We start from the raw sequence: 27,912 nt of genomic DNA on the forward strand, positions 1-27,912 counted from the left end.
TGCATGATAGTGCGTTTGTTCTTTTCTGTGTGTCATCGAACCAAAAAATGCAGCAAATGTGAACGCACAATCAGCTGATGATCGCACAAACTGTGTCATGTGCGTCATGGTTAAAAGGCGCCTATACCTTTTTAGTACGTCAATCAAGTCAAACTTACAGTTTTCGTAGCGCAGACGTACACGAATGGGTAGTTGCGTAAACGTAAGCGAAGATGCCGAATGTAAAAAAATCGCAGCAATGTTCTCTTAAAATTAAAATCGTTCCGTAGTTACGCAACACATCAAACATGTCTGCGCCCAGGGTGGCTTCAAAACGCAGAGCAAGTTAGCGCTCTAGTCAATGCATGTATATATAGCTCTATGCTAACAACATACATTGGAAGGGTTCAACAAAAGTGTACAGACAACATTAAAGCATTAACCTTTAGAGAAGCTGAGGGGTGTGGGCGGAAGGACTAGCTTCATACTTATCTTAATAACTATAAAACGTGTGAATCAATTCCGCTAACCTTTGTATCATTCTTCAAATACTGTAGTGATTTCTTGGTGGGTAACTCAAGAGATTGACAAAATAGTGTGAGATGGCAGATTAATTATGGACCCATTAAAATGGACCCACAAAAATCCTACTGTGTGCACACAAAGTTATCCATTGAAATCAGCCTATTAGCAGTGAACCAAAATGTCAATTTTCAGGATGCTTCAATCTTTAGTGTGGGGGTCCAGGGAACATCTATTCATCTGTTCAGACCATTAGAACAAGAATTGTGCCCCTCACAAACACAGTTATTCACCCGTAACACAATCTGCCTTCCGTTCGTATCCAGTGGGTCAAGCATGTAAGTTTTTCCCATGGGTGCTCAGAGGTTATGTTCAGATCCCCAGCCGTGACACTTGTGACACAGCCGTAACACAATCTGCCTTCCGTTCGTATCCAGTGGGTCAAGCATGTATTTTTTGTCTGCAGCTGCTCCGAGGGTTAGACCGAGGTAGAGTCCAAATCGAGGAAGTGATAAACACAGCTTGAGTTTTAAGTGATTCAATTGGTGCCATTCTACATTCTTTGGCATGTATGGCTGTAATCATTGTAGTATAACGTGGCTCATCTTCAAATCATTAGCACTTCATCCAAAAACGCCTGCCATTTCTTATCCCACAGTGCCAAAGCCTTGTGTTTCTCATCACTTGTCATAACACTGTATCTGAATCAGCAGAGGAAGAATACATTCAATAGATGTTTTAAAATTAGATAAATTAGATGTTTAAAATTAGATGTTTAATGATAAATAGATGATAAATTAGATGTTTTAAAATTAGATAAACATCTATTCAATAGATGTTTTAAAGAATTACAACTCTTTATTTAGGAAGTCAAATGTTGAAACAGAGAATGAATTTAGATCTCTGTATGGCTTCTTTTATAGGTTTTGTTTGCTTTTTGTTTTAGGATTTAAAGTTTTAAGTCATTACTGCTAATAGTTTAAAAGAATGATTTCTGTCTTGTATTGTTTAAAAATTTATCATAAACTTTGCATGGGAAGATCAGTTTTTGCATTGTTAACCATTAAGTATTTGTGGTCTTTAAATGTTGAAGAATGTTATAATTTGTTATAAGTGATAGAGTTGATGTTGCAATGTTAGCCTGAAATCTTTTACCTGATTGAGTCTTGTGCCAGCTGTTTTAATGTTGCAAGATCTGCTTTTGCACCAGCAAGCCCCATGAACATTTCATAGAAGTCAAAAGACAACGGATCAGAGCACAAGATTGGAAAATCATCGGAGCTTATCACAAGTGGAAAGCCCTGAGAGACAAGAGTTGCTGCTGGATGATTACGAAGATCTCCAACTAAATGAAGCACCTGCAAAAACAAAATGACAAATTATGAAAGAAGGAATCTTCATTTTATCCTCATCCTATCATGGTTTTGTTTACGACCCAGTAGAAGTACCTCACAAAGTTTACATACTCCTGATTGGTCAAAGACTGGTCATGTGATATACATGTAAAGACTGGCTCTGTGAACTTCAATTCAATTCAATTTAATTAAAAAACCCTTTTATTTCGGAATTGCTCTCATAATAAATCAAGGTGTTTAAACAGTGACAGTTAAAAACAGTGGCCAAAATTAATAGCAAGTCAGACGGGCAAAACTTAGGATTGGGTAAAGCCTTGCCTTTCGAACCCTAACCTGTATTGGAAGACTAACACTGCATAAGGCTCACGAAGACAAAGGACAGACGAACACATTTACCAAATAAACAGCCCCTAAAAAAGCATATTGCTGTACACAATATGCTTGTGCAGGGAACTTTCAAATCAACAGTTTTCTTTATGCGTTTTGTGTTATTTGTCAAGGACAGATGGTTCTGCGTGCGCGCCATTACCACGAAAAGGGGTTTACGCAGAAAAAGGAATCAACTTAATGTATATATATTAAATAATATAGGATTAGGAGGTTAAAAACTGACTGAGTTGTTCTGTCATGGACTAGACCGATTACGGGGGTAAACAAACTCAGCGACCAAAGAATATAAACTCCTCCCCCGCCCCCTTAAAAAGAAAAACAAACCAGATGAGCTTCTTAAGGTACTAGCCTGTTGTTTCAAGTCTGAGACTTTATCGTTGGTCACATGAAACGCTACCCGGAAGATTGATCCAGAAGAGGGAGCTATAATTCAGTTTGATAAAACCACCATCGCAGACTTGAATAAGACTATATATATAACCCTGACATGTGTGGTTGAAACAAACAAGGTCCGTTGTTCAAATGCAAATAGAGGCCATAGGCAAGGTATTGAAAGAAAAACTAATTCATAGGCATATTGCATCTCTTTTCCCGACCACGAGCAGATTTGAGTCAAAGTAATGGAACTCCAAGTCCAATACCAGTCTGAGTTTGAAGCCAGCCTTGCGTCCAAAACCCGCCTTTTTTTCTCTCTCGACACACGCTTAGACCAGCCTCGAGTCTAAAATCACCCTTGATTTATAACCTTTGCCTTGAGTCAAATTCCTCAAAACAACTGTTCTTGCTGTGTACTGAGCATGGCCATTTTGGAATGATCTCATGGGCGCAGCAGGGGTGTGAACATTTCAACCATTGCTTTATAAGTCTGCTCCACCCACAACGCTGCCAGCTAATGACATCGGTTGGAATTTTAGAATTGTTAGAAGGAAGCTGACAAATTCAAATTGAAATATCTTTTTAAATTGTTTTTTGTTTCAACATCCAAAACACCCAGCGCAAGCTAAGAGGTAAGTGAGCACATTCAGCTAGTTTGAAATCGCCTTCAAGTTTAGTCTTTAAGCTGAAGAAAAACAGGGTTTTTATCCCCAGCGGTGACACTTGTGTCCTTAAGCAAGACATTTAACCATTGCTGCGTCCTTCGGATGGGACGTAAAGCCATTGGTCTCATGTGTTGTGTAACGCATGTAAAAGAACCCAGTGCACTTATCGAAAAGAGAAGGGGGTTTGCCTCGGTGTTCCTGGCTGTGGCTGCTGTATGCGCCGTAGCACCTTGTAAACCCTTATAAGGTGCTACATAATTGGGTCTCAGAATTCATCACTGTAATAACTTATCTTTCTGACAGTTTGTATATACTCAGCTCCCCGAGTACATGTACCTTGTTTGGTAGATATGTGCGCTATTGAGACTTCGATATTATGTGTAGCCAAGAATACAGACTTGGCAAAAATAGTGGGGATAGAAAAGAACGAGAAATAAAGTATGATCATTTTTGTTTTACAATTGACCTCTGACCTGATTTGATATTGGGTTGATCTCCAAAGCAATTCCTTTTGACTTTGCCATCTCCATAGCAACTGGATGTTTGGTAATTGCATATCCATGACCAATTCGAGAGGTGTTCAGCAGAAGTGCATCAATAAGATTATCATCAATGGCTGTTCCTTCCCAATCTGTTATAAAACAACTCAATAAATTGATTCTCAATTGAAATATTTGAAGAGATGAGATGTTACAACAACTGTTAGTTCAGACAGACAGATAAACAATTCAATATATGTGGGTTAGCACTCTCTGTTTGTGCTTATCTAAGTTTTCGTAATTGAGACAGTAATTGAGACAGTTTTTTTATGTTTTCTTAAAAGCAAAGACATTTTTTTAGAGAAAATATCATTTGAACTTTTCTGTATACTATTTGTAGCTTCCCATGGGAAATTCAGTGGATACATGGGGATCCTATATAGTTAGTCCAATGCAGACACTTTGCACATAGATATGGGAGAATGACCATCGACATGCCAAACACAGTTCTGACCAAATCTTATTCAACATTATTGGGAAAACAAAACAATTCATGGTACCACAAAAGGTAAGAATAGATTTAAAGGCAATGTACACTATTGGTAATTGTCAAAGACCAGTGTTCTCACTCGGTGTATCCCAACATAAGCATAAAATAACAAGCCTGTGAAAATTTGGGCTCAATTGGTCATTGAAGTTGCGAGAAAAATTATGAAAGAAGAAACACCCTTGTTGGACTAATTTGTGTGCCTTCAGATAGGAATAAAAGACTTCTAGCTAGAAGTCTTTTAATATTTTAGTGAGAAATTAAAACTACGTTACTTCAGAGGGAGTCGTTTACCACATACTATCAACAACTCTCCAATGCTCATCACCAAGTCATTTTTTAAGTTAATATTGTTTTGAGTAATTACCAAATGTGTACCTTCCCTTTAAAATATTGAACAATAAAAAGAATGATAAAAACAAATTAAATGCTACACTGGGGGCAAACAGAACCACAAGAATTAGCTCTGCAAATTGTTTCCAATTTAAATTCCTCACCTGTTTCTCCTGCATGGAAAAAATACGGAAGACTGCGATTGGTTTGAGATGGTATGAGCAACTCATTGATGTAGTAAAAAAGTGGATACCCAGTGTCTTCCTCACCCACAAGATCAAAGCCAGCAAAATGATCTGGAAATGAATCACGTAGCTTCAGAGCTAAGTTAATACTCGCCTTCACAGTTTCACGAGGTATTTCTCTATCAAGATGAAAGACAAAATATATGCACATTACATTTGTTCTCATTAGTTTCCAATTGACACATCTAGAATACTATCATCTGCGTGTTAAAACTTATTTGTACATTGCATGTACAAAATCAAAGTTGTGACTTATGTATGTTTTGGATGATATACAGATATAAAGAATTCATACTATATAGAGGCTCACAAGTCACAAACATGGTACATATATGTTTTGTAATGACACAGACACTACAGGGAACGATTTCGTCCAAAATTTTTGCATAATTTTTGTAAAGCAAACTCAAAATTCAAACTCAAAATTTTGCATAGCAGTCCATTAATTTGTTCATAGCAAATTAAAAAAATGCTTAAATTGCAGATACATAAATTTGTGCAACGGGTTAAAGGTCTTAGTGCGAAATTTAAGTAAAATGCTGTCAATTTAAGGGTGTAGCCTAGCTGTTACTTTAATTGGTTTCATTGTGAAAAAAAGGAGAAAAAAAAAAGATGTGACATCTCCCAGCACGAATCTGTGTGCTAACAGGACACCCAGTGTCAACTGGTTAAGGACGGCGCAATAACCATTGAATTGTTGTTTATTTATCCAACAATTGTCAATGTCTAGACTTGGTTTAACAATATAAAACAAACACACCAAAATCAGCCTTCAATGTTTAATAAACTTTGCATCGGGTTAATTTATAACTGAGAAGGGGGGGGTCTTAAAATTGAATTGAAATGGTAAAATACTATTTCTACCTCCATTCATGTACTTTATGTTTGGACAATTTAACGAAAAAAAATTACAAAAAATAAATAAAAGTCAACGAGGACACAATTTGGCAGACACAAGTTTGAAACTTTGAAACTGAAAGGATAATAAATGTGTGCAAAATTGGGAGACAACTTTAAAACCAATTTTATAATAAAGGGAACAACATGAACTACATGTATATTGTTTTGAACCGATGATATTCAGTTGGAGAGGGAGGGTTACGTACACCGATCGCCGCAAAAGTATTATTTTGTGCAAAGCACTAGCAGGTAGTGAAGCGATGTATCTTCACACGACTAAAAAATAGATCAAAGTTCTTGCATTTCTCCAGCTCCTTTGTCGAAAACCAGCAACAGTTTAAATGATTTTATATACCTTGCAGATTTCTTAACAAAAATAAACAACAGTTTGTTCTTACTTTCCAAGTATAGAACATCACTTTAGTTATAAAAACCTAAGTCACCGTCGCTCAGAACAAACAAATCCACACACGTGTGTGATTGGTGACTGTATGTCAAAACCAAAGATTCTAGAGCGCCGCAAGGCACAAGATGCGGAACTGAAGCTTTATCTATTGTTGGAACGTGAAATACGCATGGGTGCCATTTCAGCAAGTGAATGTTTTGTTTCCCATTGATAGGAATGGTCATTGTCTGCACTGATCTGCACAGGTCTATTGTTGTATTAAAATAGTTACTTGCCGAAATGGCGTCCAGTGGGATTTCACATTCCAGCCCGAGTTCCACATCTTGCGTCTTGCGGCGCTATATAATCTTTGGTCAAAACAACCATGTACATGTACACATATTACATGTACACGTAGTCTGGTTCGTCCAATGCCTGAGGGGGTGAAAAGCCACAGTCTCAGAGACACGTGTTTCTATTGGCTATTGAATTTCCATATAGCACATAACAAATGTTTTCATTGGTCAATTTTTGCTCTACTACCAGCACTGTGTAAAAGTATTCAACATCACGAAAGAAAACGTTAGTCGTCGGCGTCGATTTCTTATCAATTAGCATCGTATTGATTGCGGAAAATTTAGTAAATGTGAATGGGTTAAAATAAAAAATGTATATTTTTGTATCAAGCATAAATGTTGCAAAATATGCATCGCAAATTGGATCGCAAAATTTGCGATGCACTTTTTAAAATTGCAAAGCAAATCATCAAAATTTTGCAGTGGACACTTTTGGTATTTGTCAAAGACCAGTCTTCTCACTTGGTGTATCTCAACATATGCATAAAATATCAAACCTGTGAAAACTTAAACTCAATTGGTCGTCGAAGTTGCGAGATAGTAATGAAAGTAAAAACACCCTGGCCACACGATGTTGTGTGCTTTCAGATGCTTGATAGCTTGACCTTAAATTCTAAATTTTCAGAGAGAGCCGTTTCTCACCATGTTTTTAACTATCAACCTCTCCCCATTAACTTGTTACCAAGTGAGGTTTTGTGCTAATAATTATTTTGAGTAATTACCAATAGTGTCAACTGCCTTTGAGCGTCATATTTGATAAGAAATAAAGAATCTAATTTCTTGTTGGAGTTTATCGCTCAGTGAGCGGTTTTTAAAATTGTTGTTTTCGTATTGATGTCATGCAAAATGTGTACCGGTAATTGTTTTTTGTTTTTTTCATACATTGAAACAGATAAGCATTCATACAGTAAATCAGATTAGCACTTTTGAGAGTTGAAGATAAACTAAAAACAAAAAAGTTGTGTGTGAGAAGAGTACAAAATATTGAATCACATTAAAATAAAAGGGGAGGAGTTGTGGTATAGGGAGGGTAGTATAAAAGGGGAGGAGTTGAAATATGGGGAGGGTTGTAATAAAGGGGAGGGGTTTTAGTATGGGGAGGATGGTAATAAAAGGGGACGGGTTGTACTATGGGGAGGGTTGTAATAAAAGTGGAGTAGTTGAAGTGTGGGGAGGGTTGTAATAAAGGGGAGGGGTTGTAGTATGGGGAGGGTTGTAATAAAAGGGGAGGGGTTGTAGTATGGGGAGGGTTGTAATAAAAGGGGAGTAGTTGAAGTATGGGGAGGGTCGTAATAAAAGGGGAGGAGTTGTAGTATGGGGAGGATGGTAATAAAAGGGGAGGAGTTGTAGTATGGGGAGGGTTGTAATAAATGGGAGGGGTTGTAGTATGAGGAGGGTTGTAATAAAAGGGGAGGAGTTGTAGTATGGGGAGGATGGTAATAAAAGGGGAGGAGTTGTAGTATGGGGAGGGTTGTAATAAAAGGGGAGTAGTTGAAGTATGGGGAGGGTTTTAATAAAGGGGAGGGGTTGAAGTATCGGGAGGATGGTAATAAAAGGGGAGGGGTTGTACTATGGGGAGGGTTGTAATAAAAGTGGTGTAGTTGAAGTGTGGGGAGGGTTGTAATAAAGGGGAGGGGCTGTAGTATGGGGAGGGTTGTAATAAAAGGGGAGTAGTTGAAGTATGGGGAGGGTCGTAATAAAAGGGGAGGATTGTGGTATGTGGAGGGTTGTAATAAATGGGAGGGGTTGAAGTATGGGGAGGGTTGTTATAAAGGGGAGGGGTTGTAGCATGGGGAGGGTTGTAATAAAAGGGGAGGGGTTAAAGTATGGGGAGGGTCGTAATAAAAGGGGAGGATTGTGGTATGTGGAGGGTTGTAATAAATGGGAGGGGTTGAAGTATGGGGAGGGTTGTTATAAAGGGGAGGGGTTGTAGCATGGGGAGGGTTGTAATAAAAGGGGAGGGGTTGTAGCATGGGGAGGGTTGTAATAAAAGGGGAGGGTTGTAGTATGGGGAGGGTTGTAATAAAGGGGAGGGGTTGAAGTATGGGGAGGATGGTAATAAAAGTGGATGGGTTGTAGTATGGGGAGGGTTGTAATAAAAGGGGAGGGGTTGTAGTATGGGGAGGGTTGTAATAAAGGGGAGTAGTTGAAGTATATGGGGAGAGTTGTAATAAAGGGGAGGGGTTGTAGTATGGGGAGGATGGTAATAAAAGGGGAGGGGTTGTAATAAAAGGGGAGTGGTTGAAGTATATGGGGAGGGGTTGTAGTATGGGGAGGATGGTAATAAAAGGGGAGGGGTTGTAGTATGGGGAGGATGGTAATAAAAGGGGAGGGGTTGTACTATGGGGAGGGTTGTAATAAAGGGGAGGTGTTGTAGTATGGGGAGGATGGTAATTAAAGGGGAGGGGTTGTAGTATGGGGAGGATGGTAATAAAAGGGGAGGGGTTGTACTATGGGGAGGGTTGTAATAAAAGTGGAGTAGTTGAAGTGTGGTGAGGGTTGTAATAAAGGGGAGGGGTTGTAGTATGGGGAGGGTTGTAATAAAGGGGACGGTTGTAGTAAGGGGAGGGTTGTAATAAAAGGGGAGTAGTTGAAGTATGGGAGGGTTGTAATAAAGGGGAGGGTTGTAATAAAAGGGGAGTGGTTGAAGTATATGGGGAGGGTTGTTATAAAGAGGAAGGGTTGTAGTATGGGGAGGGTCGTAATAAAAGGGGTGGGATTGTAGTATGGGGAGGGTTGTAATAAAAGGGGAGAGGTTGTAGTGCGGGGAGGGTTGTAATAAAGGGGAGGGGTTGTAGCATGGGGAGGGTTGTAATAGAAGGGGAGGGGTTGTAGCATGGGGAGGGTTGTAATAAAGGGGAGGGGTTGTAGTATGGGGAGGGTTGTAATAAAGGGGAGTGGTTGTAGTATGGGGAGGGTTGTAATAAAGGGGAGGGGTTGTAGTATGGGAACGGTTGTAATAAAAGGGGAGGGGTTGTAGTATGGGGAGGGTTGTAATCAAAGGGAAGGAGTTGTAGTATGGAGAGGGTTGTGATATAGGGGAGGGGTTGTAGTATGGGGAGGGTTGTAATAAAAGGGGAGTAGTTGAAGTATATGGGGAGGGTTGTAATAAAGGGGAGGGGTTGTAGTATGGGGAGGATGGTAATAAAAGGGGAGGGGTTGTAGTATGGAGAGGGTTGTAATAAAAGGGGAGAAGTTGAAGTATAGGGAGGGTTGTTATAAAGGGGAGGGGTTGAAGTATGGGGAGGATGGTAATAAAAGGGGACGGGTTGTAGTATGGGGAGGGTTGTAATAAAAGGGGAGGGGTTGTAGTATGTGGAGGGTTGTAATAAAGGGGACGGGTTGTAGTATGGGGAGGGTTGTAATAAAAGGGGAGTAGTTGAAGTATGGGAGGGTTGTAATAAAGGGGAGGGTTGTAATAAAAGGGGAGTAGTTGAAGTATGGGAGGGTTGTAATAAAGGGGAGGGTTGTAATAAAAGGGGAGTAGTTGAAGTATATGGGGAGGGTCGTAATAAAAGGGGAGGAGTTGTGGTATGTGGAGGGTTGTAATAAAAGGGGAGTAGTTGAAGTATATGGGGAGGGTTGTAATAAAGAGGAAGGGTTGTAGTATGGGGAGGGTTGTAATAAAAGGGGAGGGGTTGAAGTATGGGGAGGGTTGTAATAAAGGGAGGGGTTGAAGTATGGGGAGGGTGGTAATAAAAGGGGAGGGGTTGTACTATGGGGAGGGTTGTAATAAAAGGGGAGTAGTTGAAGTATATGGGGAGGGTTGTAATAAAGAGGAAGGGTTGTAGTATGGGGAGGGTTGTAATAAAAGGGGAGGGGTTGAAGTGTGGGGGGTTGTAATAAAAGGGGAGGGTTGTAGTATGGGGAGGGTTGTAATAAAAGGGGAGTAGTTGAAGTATATGGGGAGGGTTGTAATAAAAGGGGAGTGGTTGAAGTATATGGGGAGGGTTGTAATAAAGAGGAAGGGTTGTAGTATGAGGGTTGTAATAAAAGGGGAGGGGTTGTAGTATGGGAGGGTTGTAATAAAAGGGGAGTGGTTGAAGTATATGGGGAGGGTTGTAATAAAGAGGAAGGGTTGTAGTATGGGGAGGGTTGTAATAAAAGGGGAGGGGTTGAAGTATGGGAGGGTTGTAATAAAGAGGAAGGGTTGTAGTATGGGGAGGGCTGTAATAAAAGGGGAGGGGTTGAAGTGTGGGGAGGGTTGTAATAAAAGGGGAGGGGTTGTAGTATGGGGAGGGTTGTAATAAAAGGGGAGTAGTTGAAGTATATGGGGAGGGTTGTAATAAAGAGGAAGGGTTGTAGTATGAGGGTTGTAATAAAAGGGGAGGGGTTGTAGTATGGGGAGGGTTGTAATATAAGGGGAGGGGTTGTAGTATGGGGAGGGTTGTAATATAAGGGGAGGGGTTGTAGTATGGGGAGGGTTGTAACAAAAGAGGAGGGGTTGTAGTATGTAGTTTGTTGAACTCTTATAAACGAAATGTCCAATGTGTAGATAAATTTTTACAAAAAATATTAAAATTTGATTAAGTGCAATTTGATACCTGTTGACGGCACAAAAACATCATCCAGTTTTTGTCCTCTTGATGATGAGGTTCAATTGTTTGATGAGATTCAATGTTCATTTAAATTTCGAACATGAAAAATCTTGAAATATGTATGCTGCAGATATTAACCAGAATTTTTTTCAAATTGTTAGCTAGAAAATCTACCAAAAGGTAAAAGTCAATTATGATTTTTTGCATTAACTTTTCAAATGTTTCCCCAGTCTTTATCTATCACATGCCAATTATGAGCAACATACATGTAGCTTTCAAATTCAAATTCAAGTTTTTTAACTTTTAAAGCCTTTTAACTCAGCACATGATGACGTCATCATGACATCAAGAAAACTGTGCAGTCTTCATATCGAGGTTAAACTGTGTGATGAGTTTAAAAGTTCAACTCAGTTTAAATCTTGAGTTGTGCTGCTTATAATAGTTCTAGGGAAGAAGAAGATGGAGACGCGGGACAAACCCAGAATAAGTCCAAAGGTGTTCCTGCATATATTCCAATTAAAAAAGTTGTCAATAATTCATACCTTTGTGGAGATGAAATAAGCTTAGCTCCAGAGAAGTTGCCAGGATAAGTAGCAACAAATCGATCCACAGTTTTGGCAAACAGCTGCATCGTGTATTCAATCGGATATAAGGTCCCATGTGTTGTAGTTAACTAACAAGGCAAGTAAAGAGTAAACACATCAGTTAACTTCAATCTTCATAATGCAACAACAACAAACTATGGCGAAATACACAGTAACGTGCAATCTAAAACATAATTACAAGATATTGTATTGCATTGCAATAATTTTTTTGAGTTCAGTTCCTGGTAGCTGTTGGATTTTGATCAGGGAGGACTTTCCATTTATATTAAATATGACATCTTCTTTATTATATGGACCATTTGTAAGTCTGAAATTCAGACCCTGATAAGATCGATTGAGGAACGTGCACATTTTTACGGCTTGGGTACAGATGGATCTGGGGGCTGTTTTTTAAAAACATTTTTATTGAACTTTGATTCTATTGCAGTTAATAATGTTTCAAGGTGTATCCTGTGGCCTCTTTTAGCACAATTTTGGTTGACTCGTCCAGCGAGTGTTTGAAAAAAAAATCAGTGTTGACACTTACCTGTTGAATCAAACTTCTCATCTCCATGTACTGCACATTGTCTTCCATAAATTCACACAAGGCTTGCCATAAGTACATCTCAAAAACATTTGCATCTTTCGTCAGGTCGTTTATTGAAAAGAAGCAAGACTGAAATTTTGTCCATGCTGCAGTTGAATTTGGATAAACTTTCAGGGGATCTTCATCGGTCCACATTGTCATCTTGGTAAAAAGCCTGCATGGTGATAATAATAAGATTGCATAGTAGTCATGTGCCTGAATGTATTGAAAATCGACTGATCATAAATAAAATGTGCACAATAATGTTTCAGCCCCATACAAAATGCCACCTGGATTCTACCAGGAACCTCTAGGCATCGAGAAATATCCTGGTTAAGGTCAGTCGGAAGAACGGGGATTCCCAACGGGATACAAATTTAAGATCACATCTAAAGAGTTGTCTTTTGGCCTTGCAATACCAAATCTTGCTCTTTTCCGTTATTCTGGATCAAGAATTAAAGTAAGGAATGTACTCACAAATGATTTAAAGTGACCATCTGGTAATAATGTTAAATATGTAAGTCATTATTGGAAAGCTGTTAAAGGCTTTCCAAGTTTGGCCACAAAAACTCAGAGATCCTTTTCAATTGGTGTTTACATTGTCATTAAACTTAATGGATGAGCAGTTAATCTTCCTCGGGCAGCCAGCAGTCCTACTGGATCCATTAGAAGTTTTCTGTTTGAAAAAGTAATTACATGGAAATAACAGGTGTAAATTGCCAGACAAAAAGGATGTGTCTTTAGTTTCTTTCTTGAATGGGGCTTTCCATAATGGTGAACATTTCAACAGTGAATGTAGAGGCAACTCACTAACCATTCATCAAAGTTTTTCTCCCCAAAAGACACTCGGGCAGCTGAGACATTCTGCCACATACTGCATGATGGTTTTGCAACTTTTGGTGGTATACAGAAGAATTCAAATCGCAAAGACTGGGCTTGATCTGATGAGACGCAGTAATAAAGATTACTCATGTATGTGATGTTCTTTATCACCCAGTCGATGGTTGTGAGTGAGATAGAATGTAAGTGTAAAGCACCACCTAAACAGAAATGAGAACTTTCATTAAAGAACAATAGGAAATCCACAGGAAATTAAAAGAGGAAGCTTTGGGAGAAATTGTGGTTGTATAGCCATTATTTTAACATAGTAATAATAGTAATAGTAATAATAATAACCCGTTTTTATATAGCACTTTTCACAACGGAGGGCGTCCCAAAGCGCTTCACATACCCCTGGTCACTGGGCCTTAGGTCATTCCTTAAACCATCTCAGCTCCCTGGTGGGGAGTATGCAGCCTGTGCAACATTAATATGCGCTACTCGGCTAAATCAATCACAATAACCATCTCTGCCCTCACAGGTACCCATTTACCCCTGGGTGGAGAGAAGCAATTATAGTTAAGTGTCTTGCTCAAGGAAACAAGTGTCACGACCGGGATTTGAACCCACACTCTGCTGAACAGAAGCACCAGAGCTTGAGTTTGGTGCTCTTATCCGCTCGGCCGGTCAGTCCCACAAGCTAGTATGTTGTACTTATTCCGTCAATGACTAGAAAGGAAGCAACTAGCGGCAAATACCAAACAAATTAACTTAAAACAGGCTAGCTGTCACTTATATAGGGCCACTGATTTTCCGCGATCGCGGAAAACGGACGGAATTCGCGGAATCCGCCCTTTGAAACGGAAAACGGGATTTCAGAAAATTTGATTTTTTTTTTTTTTCTTGACGCCAAAACTATTGAAATTGCATTCTTTATTAAGATTCTTTTTGTTAAACTAAAAAGGCATCAGAAATCAGACCATTAAAAAGTACGAGATCGTAACCGTGGATCATTCTGTTCTACTTCACACCATCCTCAATGTTTACACACATGATGTACACACGTTGTTAACATGGTTAAGCAAAGGGCATTATTCGCGGCACGTTTCAAACATTTTTTGTTCACCCAAATTGCATTTTCTCCCTCTCTTTTACCAACAATAATACACAAACTAGCTTACCTATGATCTATAAGAACACATACAATGTTTTTTCATCTCGGAAAGGTCTAAAATAAAACCGTAAACTGTCAACATTCTGTCGCCAAAGCGAAAACAAAATGGCTGACATTTTGTTTGTGGATGGAGAATGGTCACGTCCATAGACTTGTTCCCAAGTCTTTGATCATGCTGAAACAGCGCCCTCTTGTGGATACACTCCTGTCATTAGCCTACAATGTGGCTGATGCAGAGAATCAACTGCAGTTTTAGACTTGGAATCAAGTCTATCACATCATGTGCATTGATACTGCAGTCACAGTGCAACCTTTTTAGAACAGCAGTATACAAAATAATCCACAATTATAAAAAAAGTATTTTTTTGAACTTTTGTCAGTTCAAATGAACATTTTACGAAGTCAACAGTGCAACTTATCTCAAATTGATTTTTATAAGTGTGTCCCTGGGTATTAAACAACCTTTTATCTAATTAAAAAAACATGAAACGGAATTTTTTGTGCCTGAAACGGAATTCATGTTTTTGCCAAACGGAATTTGCACTTTTCTGAAACGGAAAATCAGTGGCCCTACTTATAAAAACAATGATAGCATCCACAATAACCAGTTGCGAGGAGGCTTATTTGCAAAAATGCAATTGTTTTTATAAACAGGCCATGTTCAGACAGCATAACAGTTTTTTTTAACCTTACGAGCAGCAGGGGACAGTCATAAAAAAAAGTACCTTGTTTTTAGACAGTTCAAAGTAACAATGTAAACCCAATATATGGTTTCTATGGTCACTCAGCACCATGCCCCAACACAACAACATCCGCTACAAGATGCTTGCTTTCACATTTATGGTGTGTTACACAACATGTCCTCGCTAGGTCACTGGTCACCTGTATGGACTTAAAACTAGATGGTGGTTGTTTTTTCTGTCCACACACTTTGCTACAAGATAAAACCAAAGTGGTTCAGCATTCAACCACCCTCAGCGACCGATTGAACTAAGATGGCTTTAACTTGATTTGTTCAACTTTTAAGCGCGCTCAGACACACAAAGTTAAAACTGAAAATGAGTTCAAACTGCTTTAAAGCGACTCTAGTACTATGCCTAAACGACCTCACAGTGAAGTAAATTTTTCAACATTGTTGAAATGTTGTAAAACTCATAATTGATAAATAAAGGGCACAAATATGACTCAAAGTCCACTCATTCAATCTTAATAATCAACAAATATTTTAAAAGTAACAATTATGTATCCCAAGAAAATTGTACTTTTTCTATTACATTGTGGTTGACTATTAATTTTTTATAAGCGAGCTGTTTCTTAGAAGTCAACCAATTTGAATTTATACTATACCTTTTGGCATTTTTTTAATCAGTTTATACACTTGGCTCTTTTCAATTAGTTGTTTCGCCTTGAAAAAATGCTGTGCTGGAGCAAACTGGTCACCAGAAAGAGCTGCCTCAAACTCCTTATTTTTGACATCCATAAGAATCTTGTTGACTTTTAACTCCTGATCATTGAGCTTGATTGTGCCACCAGTTCTTCGCTTTGCTTCTGCTTGCAGAAAACTCTTCCTATTTTCAAAATATGTCTGCAGAATTAAAGAAAAGATACAAGTGGTAATTGGGTGAGCATCTGACTAAAGTTAGCCCTCTCGTGGTAATGTCTTGCACCTCGAGCCAGCCCCAAGTGACCCATTCCATAAGCAGGGCACTTGGGGGCTGACCCAGGTGAGCCACTGGAATGATGTCAAAGCTACTCAAACGTACCGGGGGCAGATCTGGGTTGACCCGGAAAGCTAAATCGAATGCACCCAATGTCAATCTCCCTGTGCTCGATGGTTTTTGGTTAGGCTAATCAGTCAGTTTGACAACATAGTTATTACTGGACACAGTATGAGGACCTTCAGGTTCATTTAACTCTTGATTGATCACAATTTCTTACAATGCAAAATCCATTCTGTATAAAACCATGCACAACAGGCTTCCCTTTAACAGCCCTAATTGCCCTTCATCAAACTGTACGCCTAATCAAATTTATTTTTGTTTGTGAACAATGTTCTTTACAAAGGGAAGGAACTGGATTGAATGGTAGAGGACATTGTAACATTAAGAAAGCTTTTGTACACAAAAACACAATGTTCAAAGATTTATTATACGGTTTCAAGATAATGTTGGAAGAAAGCTTCAATTACAAAAAATTCTCAAAAACTTGACAACTTTTTAAAAATATGAAGCTTAAACTTCTACAGATCACATATTCATTCGCAATGAGCAGGGATTCAGGTCAAGGATAAAAACATGATCTACAAAAGGTATCAAAGCTTTTGATGATGTGTGATGAAAGCAGTTGAATGAAAAAAGTTCAGAGAGAAAACTTAATCACCTGAAGTGGTTCTTGGGTCACTTGTGTAAAATTTACAATGAGTAATACAGCTACTATCATCCACTCCATAACATCCATGTTGTAGAAAGCACCACACAGTAGGCCTACAGCATACAAATCAGATCACACTGCAGGAAACAAAATAACACAAGACATCCATTGGCTATTTAATGTAAGTAAGGGGTTTAACCAATTTTGGGGTTGAACAACAATTATACTTAATTCTGCAGACATATATTGAAAATAGGAAGAGTTTTCTGCAAGCAACTGGTGGCACAATCAAGCTCAATGATCAGGAGTTAAAAGTCAATGAGATTCTTATGGATGTCAAAAATAAGAAGTTTGAGGCAGCTCTTTCTGGTGACCAGTTTGCTCCAGCACAACATTTTTTCAAGTCTAAACAACTAATTGAAAAGAGCCAAGTGCAGAATTAAAGAAAAGATACAAGTGGTAATTGGGTGAGCATCTGACTAAAGTTTATCAAACAATCACTCGCCCTCTCGTGGTAATGTCTTGCACCTCGAGCCAGCCCCAAGTGACCCATTCCATAAGCAGGGCACTTGGGGGCTGACCCAGGTGAGCCACTGGAATGATGTCAAAGCTACTCAAACGTACCGGGGGCAGATCTGGGTTGACCCGGAAAGCTAAATGGAACGCCTGGGGAAAAATTTGGCAAAAAGTGACCTTACATGAAGTGGTTTTTGATTTTTTTTCTCTCAAAAACTGCCTGGGTACATTTACCTTTCAAAAAAAAAAAGTTCATCCGGCAGTTACATACGTTTGTCATATCAACATTAACTTAAAAATACATTTTATGGATAGATCTATCTCTTGGGGTCAAATTTTGTGAAAGTTTCAGAAATGATTTTTTTTGCCTTGTTTGAAATGTTGACCTCAAAAACTGCCTGGGTATATTTACCTTTCAAAAACAGTTGTTTAATACCAATATACATGTATGCACCAATGAGGATGTGGAGTGCAAAAACAATTGGTGTACTAAAAATGTACCCTGTTCAAGATAATCGCACATTTACACTTTGTTTTGCTATACATTGTGTACAACATCAAAGTTTATACGTTAATGACATAAGTTGGTAGTTTTATTGTGATACACGAAGTGTGGGACTTGGCCAATTTATACTGTTTACCGAAAATGTATAATGGCTTTAACATAAAGTTAAAATACATTTTATGGACAGATCTACCAAATGTGATTAAATGTAACACGAATTTTGAAAATATTGATTTTTGACCTTTTTACCTCCAACTGACCTTAAAATTCAAAATCAAGCTGAGCATCCACCCTCATCGTCTTCCCGAGCCCATGATGTAATTTCACACTTTTGCTGGCCTACTAATACTGATACCTACATGTACTGCTACGACTGCTGGTCATCTCGCCACCTGACAAGCCCGCCACCAACAAAGTCGCCCCCTGCAAAGTCGCCCCCTACCCGGCTCGCCCCGGGTTGAAACAAAGTCGCCCCCTGGCAATGTCGCCCCCAAACAATGTCGCCCCCTAGCAAAGTCGCCCCCCTGACAATGTCGCTCCCAGCCAATGTCGCCCCCTAGCAAAGTCGCCCCCAGATGTTGTTCGGAAAATAATTAAGGCTACAATAATTATGGTAAAAAAATATAGTTAAAACATTTTCAGAAAAAATTCCGTATGAAGTTATGTGCTTGTGGAAGGTATAACCCCAACAGCCTAACCCTAACCCTAAACCTAACCCTAACCCTAACCGGGTACCGGTCAACTCGGTCCCATGTCAACTTGGTCCCAGTCAACTCGGTCCCAAGTCAACTCGGTCCCGAGTCAACTCGGTCCCAAGACAGGGAAGCTTGCACGCGCGGGAGGGAGGGCGGGGAGGGACCAAAATTAACCCAAGTTATTTGAACAATAATATATTTTGTGATTTATTTTCGACCAAACATTAATTTTCTAATAGTTTTTTAATTGTATCTTGTTAAATGCGCTTTATAAGTCTTGTTTATTATTATTATTATTACGAATTAGTAGATTTTGGATATTTATTATTCTTAAGTTAACTTGGTGATCCGTTAACTTGAAATTTTTTATAGAACTGTTTTTATATTATTCAATTTTAAATGTAAGTTACTTGAAAAGAAATCAAAGAGGATTCAATTATTAATGTTTGTCAGTTAATGAATTGTTGAGAGCCACACAGAAAACAATACTCTGGTTGAAAGACATTTTTGAAGACATTTTTTTTTGGCCAACACAATCGGTAATTTTCAAAATGTTGAATATAGAAACAAATGGGTCGCTATTGGAGGCATCGAATATTGTACCCCAAACATGTGCACACTTATCCCGTTTCATGTACAAAGTCACAAAACATTAGTTATTTTTTTCCAATTCAAAGAAAACATACTTCTTAGGGACTGAGTTGACTTGGGACCGAGTTGACTTGGGACCGAGTTGACTGGGACCGAGTTGACTTGGGACCGAGTTGACTGGGACCGAGTTGACTGGGACCGAGTTGATTTGGGACCGAGTTGACTGGGACCGAGTTGACTTGGGACCGAGTTGACTGGGACCGAGTTGACTGGGACCGAGTTGACTGGGACCGAGTTGACTTGGGACCGAGTTGACTGGGACCGAGTTGACTGGGACCGAGTTGACTGGGACCGAGTTGACTTGGGACCGAGTTGACTTGGGACCGAGTTGATTTGGGACCGAGTTGACTGGGACCGAGTTGACTTGGGACCGAGTTGACTGGGACCGAGTTGATTTGGGACCGAGTTGACTGGGACCGAGTTGACTTGGGACCGAGTTGACTTGGGACCGAGTTGACTGGGACAGAGTTGACTTGGGACCGAGTTGACTTGGGACCGAGTTGACTGGGGACCGAGTTGACTTGGGACCGAGTTGACTTGGGACCGAGTTGACTGGGACCGAGTTGATTTGGGACCGAGTTGACTGGGACCGAGTTGACTTGGGACCGAGTTGACTTGGGACCGAGTTGACTGGGACCGAGTTGACTTGGGACCGAGTTGACTTGGGACCGAGTTGACTTGGGACCGAGTTGACTGGGACCGAGTTGACTTGGGACCGAGTTGACTGGGACCGAGTTGACTGGGACCGAGTTGACTGGGACCGAGTTGACTTGGGATCGAGTTGACTGGGACCGAGTTGACTGGGACCGAGTTGACTTGGGACCGAGTTGACTGGGACCGAGTTGACTTGGGACCGAGTTGACTTGGGACCGAGTTGACTGGGACCGAGTTGACTTGGGACCGAGTTGACTGGGACCGAGTTGATTTGGGACCGAGTTGACTGGGACCGAGTTGACTTGGGACCGAGTTGAGCTAAATCGGCTCACTAATTAGTACCTAATTAGCCGCTTGAAAACACGCCATTTTTCACCATACGTTAACCGTATAGCACCTGTACAGTAATATAATTTCAAGAATGCATTCACGGTAAAGTAAATGTACCCTTCATGATACCGAAAAAGTGGAATTTTATTCCATTATCTAATAGAACATACTTCTAGGCACACATAATTTTGGAGGAAGCTAAATCGGTTCACTAATTAGTACTTAATTAGCCAGTTGAAGACACGCCTTTTTCTACTATACGTTAACCGTATAGCACCTGCACAGTCATCTTAATTTTAAGAATGCCTTCACGGTAAAGTAAATGTACCCCTCATGTTGGATAAAAAGTGGATTTTTATTACATAATCTGATAGACCATACCTGTGGGCACACTTAATTTTGGAGGAAGCTAAATCGGTTCACTAATTAGTACCTAATTAGCCGTTTGAAGACATGCCTTTGTCTACTATACGTTAACCGTATAGCACCTGCACAGTCATCTTAATTTTAAGACTGTCTTCACGGTAAAGTAAATGTACCCCTCATGTTGGATAAAAAGTGGATTTTTATTACATAATCTGATAGACCATACCTCTGGGCACACTTAATTTTGGAGGAAGCTAAATCGGTTCACTAATTAGTACCTAATTAGCCGTTTGAAGACACGCCTTTGTCTACTATACGTTAACCGTATAGCACCTGTAGTCATCTTAATTTTAAGAATGCCTTCACGGTAAAGTAAATGTACCCCTCATGTTGGATAAAAAATGGATTTTTATTACATAATCTAATAGACCATACCTCTGGGCACACTTAATTTTGGAGGAAGCTAAATCGGTTTACTAATTAGTACCTAATTAGCCGTTTGAAGACACGCCTTTGTCTACTATACGTTAACCGTATAGCATCTGCACAGTCATCTTAATTTTAAGAATGCCTTCACGGTAAAGTAAATGTACCCCTCATGTTGGATAAAAAGTGGATTTTTATTACATAATCTGATAGACCATACCTCTGGGCACACTTAATTTTGGAGGAAGCTAAATCGGTTCATTAATAAGTACCTAATTAGCCAGTTAAAGACACGCCTTTTTCTACTATACGTTAACCGTATAGCATCTGCACAGTCATCTTAATTTTAAAACTGTCTTCACGGTAAAGTAAATGTACCCCTCATGTTGGATAAAAAGTGGATTTTTATTACATAATCTAATAGACCATACCTCTGGGCACACTTAAATTTGGAGGAAGCTAAATCTGTTCACTAATTAGTACCTAATTAGCCAGTTGAAGACACGCCTTTTTCTACTATACGTTAACCGTATAGCATCTGCACAGTCATCTTAATTTTAAGACTGTCTTCACGGTAAAGTAAATGTACCCCTCATGTTGGATAAAAAGTGGATTTTTATTACATAATCTGATAGACCATACCTCTGGGCACACTTAATTTTGGAGGAAGCTAAATCGGTTCACTAATTAGTACCTAATTAGCCGTTTGAAGACACGCCTTTGTCTACTATACGTTAACCGTATAGCACCTGTAGTCATCTTAATTTTAAGAATGCCTTCACGGTAAGGTAAATGTACCCCTCATGTTGGATAAAAAATGGATTTTTATTACATAATCTAATAGACCATACCTCTGGGCACACTTAATTTTGGAGGAAGCTAAATCGGTTTACTAATTAGTACCTAATTAGCCGTTTGAAGACACGCCTTTGTCTACTATACATTAACCGTATAGCACCTGCTAGTCATCTTAATTTTAAGAATGCCTTCACGGTAAAGTAAATGTACCCCTCATGTTGGATAAAAAGTGGACTTTTATTACATAATCTGATAGACCATACCTCTGGGCACACTTAATTTTGGAGGAAGCTAAATCGGTTCACTAATTAGTACCTAATTAGCCAGTTGAAGACACGCCTTTTTCTACTATACGTTAACCGTATAGCATCTGCACAGTCATCTTTAATTTTAAGACTGTCTTCACGGTAAAGTAAATGTACCCCTCATGTTGGATAAAAAGTGGATTTTTATTACATAATCTGATAGACCATACCTCTGGGCACACTTAATTTTGGAGGAAGCTAAATCGGTTCACTAATTAGTACCTAATAATCCGTTTGAAGACACGCCTTTTTCTACCATACGTTAACCGTACTCATAGTTACCTTCTTTCTTTCATTTGTTTGCTACTTGCGCGCAACCTTTATCAACTTTTACTTTATTACTTACTTGATTTACGTCCATTATATTAGGGGTATGAAACATCAAATAAACCTGAATTTATTTAATTGAGTCGGCATTATCAATATCCTAACGAAATTTGAAAAAATCGACTGGATTGGCTGCAGTACATCAGGCCCCGCATCAAAAACGACTACGGAATCGCGGCCTCAGGGCGATGAGTCAGATTGGCTGTTACACAATGCTTCATGCGTTTGTTCAACAACAAACTACATTTTGATTTGAATTTTAAATGAATAATGACAACAGAAGAACCTTGCCTCTTCAAAAACGTATATATATATATATAAATTTATATTAGGCCCGGTAGTAACACGTTAAACCTAAATTTTAATTGGTCTCAACCGCATGTTCGGTCTATATATAGTTTGCGACCCAGGTTAGAGCAAAGGTGATACTATGTTTTGTATGATTCTTAATTTTATCTTAATGTGGAGTCACTAACGTAACTCCTTAACCTTGGAGGCCAATTTTGTTGTTAACTGTTGACTTCAAAATTATGTGCTTAAGCTATCGCTTATAAAATAAAAGAGTGTTGCCATTTTAATTTATTGTTACCAAACCAGTTGAAAGGGTTTGTTTGGTTCTAGATAGTAAACGTGTAATCGAAAGAGGACATTTTTCAAGGGATCATTAATTTAAGGATTTCGAAAGAGCGTTTCATAAATATTAGAATGGACATTCTTAAACTAAGTTTGCGTTTAGTTGGACTGAGGAGGTATTCAACATTAGTAGTGTGATTCATAATGGCAATGCTTCACCCTCTGTTATTATAACATTAGTAGTGTGATTCATAATGGCAATGCTTCACCCTCTGTTATTATAACATTAGTAGTGTGATTCATAATGGCAATGCTTCACCCTCTGTTATTATAATACTGTTAAGAGGTGTTCCTCAAGGGTGTATACACTCGCTCTACATCTTTTTATTTTAGCAAGCGAAATAATGGCAACTGTTGTACTAACAAATTCTTCAGGCTTAAGTATTGGTGAAACTGAATTATAAATTAGTAGCCTAGTTATGCAAAACATGTTTAATTGTCGGTGATAGCGAGGCATTATTAATGCCTCATTTTGTTCTAGACATTATTTTCTATGGCTTATGTATTGAAAAATAACTTTTTTAAATCTAAAGCACTGAAGATTGTTCTTTAAATTTAAAATGAAATGTGGTGCCGCCTGTTAATATAAAATAATGGACGACATGAACGCTTAGAATGATTGGTGTCATCTCATAGTGAAAAGGAGTTGGAACAGTTAAACTGTAACTACACAAAAAAAATCAGTAAGATTAAAACCTTAAGAAAATGTCAAGAGACGTTTACTCACTTTGCTTAATATTCAACACTAGTGCCTATTATGAAGCTCCATTTGTGTCTTCAGGAGCACGCATAATTGCAGTATTGGCAATTCAAACGAGTTCAAAATCTTGTTTCTTTCAACAACTATTTAAAATAGTAAGAAAAAAGAAGAAAACAAAGTTCTTCCACTGCGCAGCAATGGAAACCCGAAAGGTTACTGCACTTGTTTTTGGAATGAGCTGAAGTGAAAGTTTTTCGGCAGCTATATACTAATGTACTCGATAGGGTCTTTTATTTGAAAAAAACAAATTGCATTGGATTTTCAAAATCATCGTAGTGTTCGATACTCTTCTAAAATTTCAACAAGAAATATCAGGAAGAATAAAAATGTATAGCTATGAAGAACTTTCTTTGTACTTTTTATGTTAGTTATGAGGGGTGTATCATGGCAACAGGTTTCATAAATTAAACAGTAATAGAAGATGATGTTTGGGTTTCTCTTTATTTTCGCCTTGCAGGTCCCGGACATACCTGATTTACTTTAAATTTGTTGTTGATTGAGAGAATGCATTAAGAGGCTAAACAAACTAACAAGATCTAAGTTACATGTTGGAGATCTTCGAGATGGATTTGTTGTCATGCGGGACTGACCCCGGCGTTCGTTTTTCTTTTTGTCTTTCAGTATGTGACCTTTGTAAATAACTATTTGCTTTGTATTTTGGAGTTTTAAATTTTGTTTTATTAACAATGAAAACGCAAAAAAAAATACAAACAAATTAATGAAAGGTACAATCATATTTCAATTTGCTTTGAATGTAAAAAAAAAGAAATTACTCATTGTTTGCGTGAAATTAGTTTTCATCTGAATCTTTTTTTGGTGGTTTATTTTGGAAGATGTTGTAAATAAAGTGAGTTGAATTGAAGAATTAAAATTGACAAGCGCTTTTCTTTCCAATCAATATTTTGGGCTCAGCTATGTCGTGAAATCTAAGTAGGCACTATTAATATTTTAATCGACAACCATAATGGTTTTTAATGGGATGTCGTGGCCGAGCGGATATAAAAAGCATCCGACTCAAGTTCTGGGCGTTAAGCCAGTGGGATGTGGCCCGAACCCCGGTCATGAAACTATGTGTCCCTGAGAAAGTCACTTGAGCTTCTCTCCGCCAAGGGGTAAAGTGGGTACCTGTTAGGGCAGGGACTGGTTTATGAATGAGCACCAGACTGAAGTGAGCAAATATGGGCCCAACACCAACTACGTCAGAGACTGCTACTTGCCTAAAGGCAACAGCGACACGCTTAATGTATGGGCAAATACAAAGCCAAGAGTTCCATATAAATTTGAAAATATGAAAATATTATTATTTTTATTTCATATAATCTGTTCCACACACCCTTGGCTGGATCAGATTAGCGCCCGACTCTGGCTAATTAGCTCAGCCCAAGTAATTTAATCATGGAAGATTTCATAATTTCGTACTTAAACGAATTAAATCAAAATGAAAATTGTGTTTTTATTAATTACCAATAAGATGTAACTATTCAGTATTGGCTTTGTGTTTGCCCATACCTTATACGCGTGTACTTAGAACTGCATATATTAACGTAAACAACGAATTCGTGAAATTATTATTCGCATTATATTAACTGGGCTGAGCTTTGTACACGTACACGTACATGTACCTGCCAAGAGGTTTGATCTATCAGATTATGGAATAAAAGTTCATCTTTTACACAACACAAAGTGTACATGCACATTGGGTGCAGTCAAAAGTTTAATATGCGGCTAGAGAATGCTCAGAGTTGTTACATTATTTGAAATAATATTGGGGTAACTTTCCGTATGGCGCCACCACTTTTTCACTCATTTTTACAAAAATCAATGAGGTAAATTAGATACTATATTATTTCATATCGAATGAAAAAGTGGTGGCGCCATGCGGAAACTTTTCCTAATATTGTGCAGTCCATAGGAAACAGAAGAAAATCATATAGGGGTCATTCCGTGTCAAATCAACCAGTGGTCCCCAGGTGACCCTCTCAGATTTTGATGAAACTTCATCAGAATGATTGGATGTTGCAAAAATGAACACATACAAAAAAGCTAAGTCATATTCCATGTCGTTTTCGAGATATGACCGTTTGAAATTTGGCCAAGGCGGCCATTTTGTGCTCGCGCGAGACGCGAAAAGTGATTTTTGTGATAATTTCCGACTTTGAAAGCTCATAATTTAGTTTTTGTACCAGGTAGAGAGCTCAAATTCAGTATTCCATCTTACTTTTTGCCAAATTTCATGAATCTGCACTCAATTTAAATGTATTTCCTTTAATTTTCTAGTTATGGTCACCCAAAGTAGGCACTTTAATCAGCCGAAAATGTTTTTTGTGATTTTTGGGGTCACCCTGTGCCCACATGAGGGGTCAAATAAATCCTATATTCCCTAGGTATTATCTATGGGTGCATGTTTATACCCATAAGCAATTATAAGCTCACCAATGCAATAATTTAGAAATAGCATGGGCCCAAAGTTGGTTCCAGCCAGAAAAAGGTCAAAAAGACCCCGCCCGTCTTGACCCCGGTTGACCCCGCGATCAATTGAAATGTTTTTTGAAATTGATACCAGTTAAACATATATATTATATCTACTTATACACCAATTTTCAGCTTTGGCACTCAACTCCTTCATGGTGTGGTGGCAATTTGAATATTATATGTTTTTGGCACATTTTAATGTAATATCATACAGTATACATGTACATGTACATTCATGTACACATGTACAATACATGGTAAAATATGTTTGAAGCTTGTGTAACTTATTTTTTTCTGGCTAGCAAAAAAGTAAGTTTATTTGTGTTATAGTTTTTAGAAATGGGTTGATGATGCATGTTTTTAACTGCAATAAATAATTTAAGGCAGGTACCACGAAGTGCTGCAAAATTCTCCCATAACACACAAAATATTGGAACCATACCCCAGTATGGAACCATACCCCAGTGTACCGTGTGTAGTTTCACTTGAAACATGGATCAAACCACACAATACAAATTAAATCTGCCAGTACTTAACACTAACTATCTGTCATATTCTTCTCTGGTTTTAACCCAACCCCAGTCCCCTTTGTTTCCTCCATGCTATGTTTATGCTGGTTAAACTTTCCAATCACATGGTCACCTCATTTGCATATTAAACGCTGGTATTACTTTCCATACACTACTTTTTTAGAACAATACTTCTCTAATGTGTATCACATGCAAACACTCATTTCTCAAACAAAATATGTACTTGTGTATCACGCAGACACCACAGATGCCAATGCGTTGATGTTACTTTTTGCTAGCCAGAAAAAATAAGTTACACAAGCTTCAAACTTATATTACCATGTATTGTATGTGTACATGAATGTACATGTACATGTACACTGTATGATATTACATTAAAATGTGCCAAAAACATATAACATTCAAATTGCCACCACACCATGAAGGAGTTGAGTGCCAAAGCTGAAAATTGGTGTATAAGTAGATATAATATATATGTTTAACTGGTATCAATTTCAAAAAACATTTCAATTGATCGCGGGGTCAACCGGGGTCAAGACGGGCGGGGTCTTTTTGACCTTTTTCTGGCTGGAACCAACTTTGGGCCCATGCTATTTCTAAATTATTGCATTGGTGAGCTTATAATTGCTTATGGGTATAAACATGCACCCATAGATAATACCTAGGGAATATAGGATTTATTTGACCCCTCATGTGGGCACAGGGTGACCCCAAAAATCACAAAAAACATTTTTGGCTGATTAAAGTGCCTGTTTTAGGTGACCATAACTAGAAAATTAAAGGAGATACATCTAAATTGAGTGCAGATTCATGAAATTTGGCAAGAAGTAAGATGGAATACCAAATTTGAGCTCTCTACCTGGTACAATAATTAAATTATGAGCTTTCAAAGTCGGAAATTATCAAAAAAATCACTTTTCGCGTCCCGCGCGAGCACAAAATGGCCGCCTCGACCAAATTTCAATGGGTCATATCTCGCAAACGACATGGAGTATGACTTAGCTTTTTTGTATGTGTTCATTTGAGCCACATTCAATCATTCTGATGAAGTTTCATCAAAATCTGAGGGGGTCACCTGGGAACTTTTCTGAAAACTGGTTGATTTGACACGGAATGACCCATATGGGTCTCTTACCTTAAAACATGGTATAATGTTTTTTCCCCAAAACACTCCGAGCCAAAAATGTTAAAGAGTGAGGTCAAACCATAACAAACCCGCGCGACAAAGGAAATCGTGAAGTAATTTGTTTGATGTGGAAAATAGCGTCCTCCGTTGGCCAAAGCGGGAGAACTGTACCCGCTGTTAAAGATTACTGTATACAAGAGCCATCGGTTAACGCGA

The 27,912-nt window shown here is 38.6% G+C and overlaps 1 protein-coding gene across 1 annotated transcript; it reads right to left on the bottom strand.

Annotated features, from left to right (window-relative positions):
* Positions 1–293: 293 nt before the first annotated feature.
* On the bottom strand, positions 294–27,811 carry LOC117305242 (adenosine deaminase 2-like). The gene is made up of 10 exons (XM_033790072.1): positions 27,706–27,811; positions 16,612–16,739; positions 15,580–15,817; positions 13,054–13,279; positions 12,201–12,414; positions 11,612–11,742; positions 4,810–5,009; positions 3,760–3,917; positions 1,657–1,859; positions 294–1,202 (listed from the first exon to the last, which is right to left on the bottom strand). Exons 2-10 carry the CDS (start codon positions 16,687–16,689, stop codon positions 1,109–1,111), a joined length of 1,542 nt encoding a protein of 513 aa, XP_033645963.1. The 5' UTR covers positions 16,690–16,739; positions 27,706–27,811; the 3' UTR covers positions 294–1,108.
* Between the last annotated feature and the right edge of the window lie 101 nt (positions 27,812–27,912).

This window comes from Asterias rubens, chromosome 22 (assembly GCF_902459465.1).
Source record: "Asterias rubens chromosome 22, eAstRub1.3, whole genome shotgun sequence".
Classification (NCBI taxonomy): domain Eukaryota; kingdom Metazoa; phylum Echinodermata; class Asteroidea; order Forcipulatida; family Asteriidae; genus Asterias; species Asterias rubens.

Excerpts from the sequence above, each read along its gene's own strand:
- LOC117305242 (XM_033790072.1), bottom strand. The coding sequence starts at position 16,689 with ATGGATGTTATGGAGTGGATGATAGTAGCTGTATTACTCATTGTAAAT. Across the intron at positions 15,818-16,611 it reads TGACCCAAGAACCACTTCAG|ACATATTTTGAAAATAGGAA; the intron begins GTGATTAAGTTT and ends TTAATTCTGCAG. Across the intron at positions 12,415-13,053 it reads GAGAAAAACTTTGATGAATG|GCTTTTTACCAAGATGACAA; the intron begins GTTAGTGAGTTG and ends ATCACCATGCAG.